Source organism: Patella vulgata, chromosome 1 (assembly GCF_932274485.2).
Source record: "Patella vulgata chromosome 1, xgPatVulg1.2, whole genome shotgun sequence".
NCBI classification, from domain to species: Eukaryota; Metazoa; Mollusca; class Gastropoda; family Patellidae; genus Patella; species Patella vulgata.
Genome location: NC_065879.2, coordinates 77,232,473 through 77,239,839, shown reverse-complemented (window position 1 = coordinate 77,239,839; position 7,367 = coordinate 77,232,473). Strand labels below are relative to the sequence as shown.

The following is a 7,367-nucleotide window of genomic DNA, read 5'->3' as shown; positions in this document are numbered from 1 at the left end:
CCGGACAGCGGCACTACGGCCTACTCTTATAACGAATTCCAACTGTCAAGGGATCTTTACGTGCACGCCAATGGCTACACGGGACCTCAGTTTTTCGTCTCATCCGAATGACTAGACAGCTGTCCTTGCCAGGTCCTCCGTCCTGCATCACTGACAAGGGGGAACCACGCCGGAAAATCTGAGTGATCTTTTTCGGCCAATGCAGGGATCGAACACCCGACCTCCAGGCTAGCGAGCCAAGGTCTTACCCACCGTGACCCCCGATAGTTTAAGACAACAGAGGAGTGGTAGAATGGTGACAATGGAATAGAGCGCCCTAGACGCGAAAATAGTTCAGATAGCGACGTATAATAACTGAGCTTTTAATTTTTTGGGACTGGGTCTGAGGGGACTTTGTCTCAAGGGGCGATTACTTAAAAAATTTCATATAGCGATATAATAGTATAAGATAATAGAGGAGTGGAAGAATGATGACAAATGAATGGAGCACCCAAGGCGCGAAAATTATTCAGATAGCGACGTATAATAACTGGGCTTTTAGTTTTTTGGGGACTGGGCCTGAAGGGACTTTGTCTCAAGGGGCGATTACTTGGTCTCATGGGGCGCCCCCCCCCTCCCGCCTGCAATTTGGTATGGTCAAAGATCAATACATTCACGGCACTGTTTGTAGTTTTGAAAAGATGTGTGCATTGTGGTAACCAGGGCACTGGTATATTCGAGACTTAGCCTCGCAGTCCCATTTTTAAATTGAATTTTTAAATGGCGAACCGTTCTAATCTAGTTAAAATCTCAAGTACCCGATGCCATCGAGAGTTGATTATTATCTTGTTTTGTTAATAAATGTCTAATTAAACATACATTACGCAAGAGCTAAATCGAGACTATGTTTTTATCGTACCGATTTAAGTAATGATGATCGAGGCTAGGCCGAAAATTCAATCGCCAAATTCTCTGTTCAGGGGGGGGGGGATGGCCGAATGGTTAGCACGTGCGCGCTGTATCATAAGGCCTGTCATTGAGTCAACTGGCGTGGTTTCGAATCCCCGGTTGTACGTGACAAGGATTAGGGTCGCCTGTCCAACTTCGTGGGTTTTCTACGGGTCCTCCGGTTTCCTCCCACTGCTAAAGATAAAATTAAATTAAAACATATGTTAGTCCCGAAATGACCTAGTTTGTGTCGAGCGGACGTTAAACCCCATTTCGCTTTCTTTCGGTTCAGAGTGGATCAATTTGACTGAAATTTCCAACAAATTGCCTTTACATTATCTAGTTTTTAGCTATTATAGCGAGAACTGCCAGCTCTTCATCTAATCTCCCATAATTTATCTTTACTGGTTTATATAACATTTCAGGCCTAAAGAAAGACCTGAAATAGTCAGATTTAGCTCTTGCATAATGTATGTTTAATTTAGAAGAATAAAAAGTTCCATTGTCCATTAGGAAATCACAACATAAGAAGACCAAACCCAAATAACATTTTATAGCTAGACGGTCGCGTTAGTACTATAAACGTTCAAATGGAAAGCAGGGCCAGTGGAAGCAATTCTTGATTGGGGGGCTACCATCCTAGGTCTTTAGGCGAGGGTCCAGGTTCCGCCTAGGTCACGGAAGCTCTTGGGGTCTAGATCTTCGGAGCCGCTTACTGAGCGATTTCTGGCTACTAAAATTACTCAGAAATGAAGTGACATTTTATTTCTTTTCTATAACTCCCTTACCATGAAAACACAATATATGGTGGTTCAATCCTGTGATGCCGACCTTGACAAATATATGCATAATAATACCACATTACAATTAATTTAGCTTGTGGAACCTGTAGAAGTCAGAGTTTATATTTGATTGTAAACACCGTTCAATATTTTAATAGATAGTTACTTGCGTGCAATAACCTGCAGGAGAAAGGAGTACGCAATTGGCTTGGCCTGGACAGAAAATAATTATTGATACCAAAATGTTTTCTAACTCCTTCTATTATTTCTATTTGCGTTATTTGTCTCGATGCACTGGCGGCGCTAGCCGCCTGTGGTTGGAGGAGAAAAGCTGGGGCAAAGTTCAAGGTTAAGGGGGCAAAGGCGGGAGATCCAGAAAATTTTGAAACATAGATTGCGGGAAATGCAGTCTTAACAGTGTTTCGCGGCACTATCGCCGAGATAAATACCGCCAGTCGCTTAACCACTATAGTTTATCCGACCAGAACGAAAAGTGTCAAAAGAACCTCGACGAAGCACCATCATGAACGCCAAAGTAGCGAGCCCTTACGGAGGGTAGTCCCTATGGAGAACCTCCCACAGAACATTTTGAAAAATAGACTGTAGGAAATGCAGTCTGACAGTATTCAGGCACCGATTGTCAAGATAAATAGAGCTGGCCAGATACCACCCGGCACTAGTTTAGTCGACCAGAGAATGAAATTGTCAAACGAACGGACTTGCCAACCTCAATGAAGTCCCCAAAAATTTGAAAAAAAGACTGTCGAAAATGCAGTTTGGCAGTATTCCAGGCACTTGTCGAGATAATAGAGCTTACCAGATACCGCTTGTCGCAAAATCACAGTTTATCCGACCAGAGAGGAAAGTGTCTTTCACGACCGGAGTGATCGAGTAAATCAAAGTGAATGAATATTTTCACCACGATATTTTGAGAAGTAGACTGCCGGAAAAGCAGCCTGGCAGTATATGTCTCTATGGCCCATGCAGTGGGAATGTGGGATTTTCATCGTATAAGGTAATGATTATCAAAACATATCACAAATATTTTTTTATTCTTAATATTATTTGGGGGTGGGGGCGGCAAACAGAGGGCAGGCCATATTTTTGGGAGGGCATGCCCCCCACCCCAACCATATGGTGCCGCCACTGCCTCGGTGGTAGATAACAAATCTTATCTCTCAACGTTTATAGTAGACGTTTTTAGCTACATTCTCGTAGCTACCTGTCGAGTGGACGTTAAACCCCATTTATCTCTCTCTCTCTCGTAGCTACCCATAATATTAGGCTATCACAGAGAATTTGTAGGCCTACTCTGTGATATTATTATGTTCAAGATCAGATAAGATAAGATAAGATCATTATTATGTCCATTAAGGGAGAGAGAGAGAGAAATGGGGTTAACGTCCACTCGACACAAACTAGGTCATTTCGGGACTAACATATGGTTTAATTTTATTTACATAATTCGCTTGCGCGTAGGGGTCTTTAGCAGTGGGAGGAAACCGGAGGACCCGGAGAAAACCCGGAGAAAACCCACGAGGTTGGACAGGCGACCCTACTCCTTGCCACGTATGTACAACCGGGGATTCGAAACCACGCCACTGTCGACAGTCGACTCAATGACAGACTTTATTATGATACAGCGCGCGCACGCTAACCATTCAGCCATCCAATCCCCCCTTGTTCATAAAGGACAGTATACAATATGAACAGATATCGTATGACAAATAATAGATATATACATGTATTTACAAACAAGACAAATGATAATTTTATCTAGGTTACACATTTACTAACTGGACAAATGCTATGCCGTTGTGCGCATGACGGAAATTTAACCCACGTGGATCTTCCATAATTTGTAAATTGTAAACATTGAAAACTCGAAGGAAGTTTTTCTATTGAATTTTGAATAATAATGGCATCACGTCGTCGAAAGGTACTTGACCTCAAGAAAGAAGAAACTGCTGAACAGAATGGCGCCATCGAAAACAAAATCAAAAAGTCTAAAAAGGTATTTTTGTCGTCAATAACGAGAAAGTGTAGCGGATGTGTGTTTTTTTTTTTTACAGAGCTACTTTCACTTTTTTTCGTGAAACTCAATGTCATCCAAAGTCTTCGACATTAAAAACACGAAATTATACCCCCCCCCCCCCATTTTATTTCCATTTTATACCATTAAAGGCGGTAATCGGCAGATTTGGACCTGTCTCATTCAGATCAGATTCTTCGCTGATATTTTATTAGGCCTAGTGAAGTAAAAATGGGGTCTCTCCCAATTAACACAATGGGTCTCTATTATTACCTATCGTATCTATCTAGATATCCCTACCCACTATACGCCTAGATGGCCGCATGGGTCAAGGGGTGTAAATAAATTCAGACAGTTAAACTCACATCACACCAACTGACCAAGCAGCTGTACTGATGCTCATTGCTCAACCATTGTGCCGTGAGATCTTCATAAGAGTAAGTGTGCCGCGAAATTTTGAACGGCACATAAAGAAAATGCGAAAAACCATGTGATCCAAATTGGGTATTCACTGGTGTATACTGATTAGTTTTTTTATGGCTGTGTTTTTCTTTATTTAGTTTGTCGTTCTATGTGTCTATGACTTGTCTCTGTCTACGGTTGTATGCCGTCTGTCTTGACATTTGTGTATGTCGTTATTTTTCCATGTGTTCCAAAGTGTGCTGTTGGCAAAAAAAGGGTTGAGAACCACTGATTTAATACTATAAAGCTATCATGCAACACATAAGTGTAAAAATACGGTATATCAAGGTTGTGGACCCTATAGAGGTCACAATTTTTATCCAATTTTGTTGAAACTTGAAACGTAAGTTTATAACCCAGAGATCTCGGTTCCTTTTGATATTCACGCATATCGGACCGTAACTTCCTGAATTATGGCCCCTGATTGTACGAAAAATCGCGTTTTTAGTTTGTGGACCCTATAGAGGTCATAATTTTTATCTGATTTAAAAAAATGTATCATTATATCATCGTTACACCTTAAGGACGGCTGAGTTTGAATTTCGTGAAAATCGGCCCAAAACTGACAGACAAAATGGCCGCCCTTCGTTCTCAAATAGCGTAAAAATATGGTATATCAAGGTTGTGGACCCTATGGAGGTCACAATTTTAATTCGATTTTGTTCATATTTGAAATGTAAGTTTATAACATCTTTGTTCCTTTCGATATTCGCGCATATCGGACGGTAACTTCCTGAATTATGCCCCCTGATTGTACGAAAAATCGCGTTTTTAGCTTGTGGACCCAATAGAGGTCATAATTTTTATCCGATTTTAAAAACCCTATTATTATATCACCGTTACACCCTAAGGAGGGCTGAGTTCGAATTTCGTGAAAATCGGCCCAAAATTGACAGTCAAAATGGCCGCCGTTCGTTCTCAAATATCGTAAAAATACGGTATATCAAGGTTGTGGACCCTATAGAGATCACAATTTTTATCCGATTTTGTTAAAACTTGAATTTTTTTTTATTTCATTTCAGTATAGGCCTACCGTATGTTTGAATGTTTTGACAAGATTTATTTAGCCTAAATTACAATGTTTTGAGAAGGATTTGAAGCAAAATTATGACAAATTAATTAGTTTGAATATGTGTTTAGTCCTATTATAATACCATAAATCACCCAGTTTGTACACAGGAATGTATCTTTAAATAGGCATAGGTACATGTACTATTGGATTGCTATGATAATATTAAACAAAGTCTCGGATACCGTACGTCCAATTAAATGGCATGGGTGCTAAATATTTAAGAAAAGATTTTTATTGACTCATCTTAAACTGGTAAACACAATATCAATATGCATTGCACATCGTCATAACATCACAACAATATTCATAAAATTTAGGTTACCGGTACAATAATTTACATACCTGTAATTAATTAAGAAATAGATAAATATGGTATATCAAGGTTGTGGACCCTCTAGAGACCACAGTTTTTATCCAATTTGGATGAAACTTTAAATATATGTTTTTATCATTAAGATCTTGGTTCCTTTTGATAATTATTAACATTAGTGTTACTTTGCTCTTATTTTTTGAAAAAATTTTCACAAGTTGATTTCCTTTATTTTGTTAATGTAGAATGGTAACGAACTGCCCTTTTCATTTTCTTTGTTTTATTTGTTTCGTTTGAATTTGATTTATCTGTTTAGTTTTTGATTGTTTAATTTTTGTTAATGAAGTTGATTCTTTTAAACTTCGTTTTTATTTTTGAACTCTACTTGGTGTAGCTGTTCATCAGGTAATACCTCGACTGAGTTCAATATTGAGATTAGCCGGTTGATTTGTTGGATATAAACCTTTGAATAATAGCGCCTAACAGGCAGCTGTGTTTAATTATGTTCTCCTGATTTTGATTGTTTCTGTGTGTTTGAAGTATATGTTTGTGATATGCGCTTAGAAACACTTCACGTGTAATGAAGCGCTATATAAATCGAACAATAATAATAATAATAATAATAAGCATATAATACTATAAAACTACCATTCAACACATAAGAATATATATACAATCAAGCACTATAGTATATATATAAATCAATCTGATTAAATACAGATCTATGTTTCGTTTCGGTTTTTTTATACTTTTGATGGCCTACACTACATGAAGATCTGACAAGTTATAGTGGGAGTTCACATCAGCAGGGGTCAAGCGAGCAGCTTTTGACCCCATGATGTCAGACATTAATTAATCAGCAGTGACGTTTCTAGTGGTTTACCCACAGTTCCATGTACCAAAAGGCCAAAAGCTTATCGTAACAGACCGTTTCATTGGCTAATCCCTCACATCAGCCAGAACACGTCAATGATAACAACTCTTCCAGATCCTAGTGTAGTAAAGACAAGTAAAACGAAATTTTGAACTGTAAAAACGAAACGAAAAAGGATCTGTTTTAATCTGTATTACTGGTGTCTATTTTTAGCTCTGGAAGACTGGCTGTATTGTTCATGTGTCTTAAAAACGTGGTAAATGCTAGGGAAAACGAGGTTTTCAGTATTTTTCTCGGTATAGAAAGACATATTCTTGAACGCCACTTTTGTTATAAGTTGTACATAGCATTCGTAACAAATCAGTGCTTTTATATCATGTCTAAATCATTTTTTTATACGCCCACATTGAAATGTGGTCGTATTGTTGTCACCCCTTCCGTCGGTCCGGCGTCCCCATTTGCTTGTGGACGCTCTATAGGCTAAAGTTAATATCTGATTGACTTTAAATTTATACACAGTGTTTAAGGTCATAAGACGAAAAAGCCTAATTACTGTCGGAGTTATGGCCCTTGATCACTTCAAAAAATCTTGTGGACGCTCTAGAGGTCCAAGTTAACAGTGTTTAAGGTCATGAGACGAAGAAGCCTATTGATTTTCAACGATTTTCGATAATTACTGCCAGAGTTATGGCCCATGATCACTTCAAAAAATCTTGTGGGCCCTCTAGAGGCTAAAGTTAATATCCGATTGGCTTTAAATTGATACACAGTGTTTAAGGTCATGAGAGGTAAAAACCTATTGATTTTCAGCGATTTCTGATAATTTTTGCCAGGGTAGAGTTATGGCCCTTGATCACTTTGAAAATTCTTGTGGACGCTCTAGAGGCTAGAGTTAATATCCAATTTAT

At 38.8% G+C, this 7,367-nt stretch overlaps 1 protein-coding gene across 1 annotated transcript in view; it reads left to right on the top strand.

Moving 5' to 3' along the window:
* Positions 1 to 3,508: 3,508 nt before the first annotated feature.
* Positions 3,509 to 7,367, top strand: part of LOC126811045 (uncharacterized) — a 28,963-nt gene continuing 25,104 nt past the window's right edge. The window contains exon 1 of the mRNA XM_056103508.1: positions 3,509 to 3,723. Within this exon, the coding sequence (XP_055959483.1) occupies positions 3,628 to 3,723 (96 nt within the window). The 5' untranslated portion in view covers positions 3,509 to 3,627. The remainder of the gene's footprint in view (positions 3,724 to 7,367) is intronic.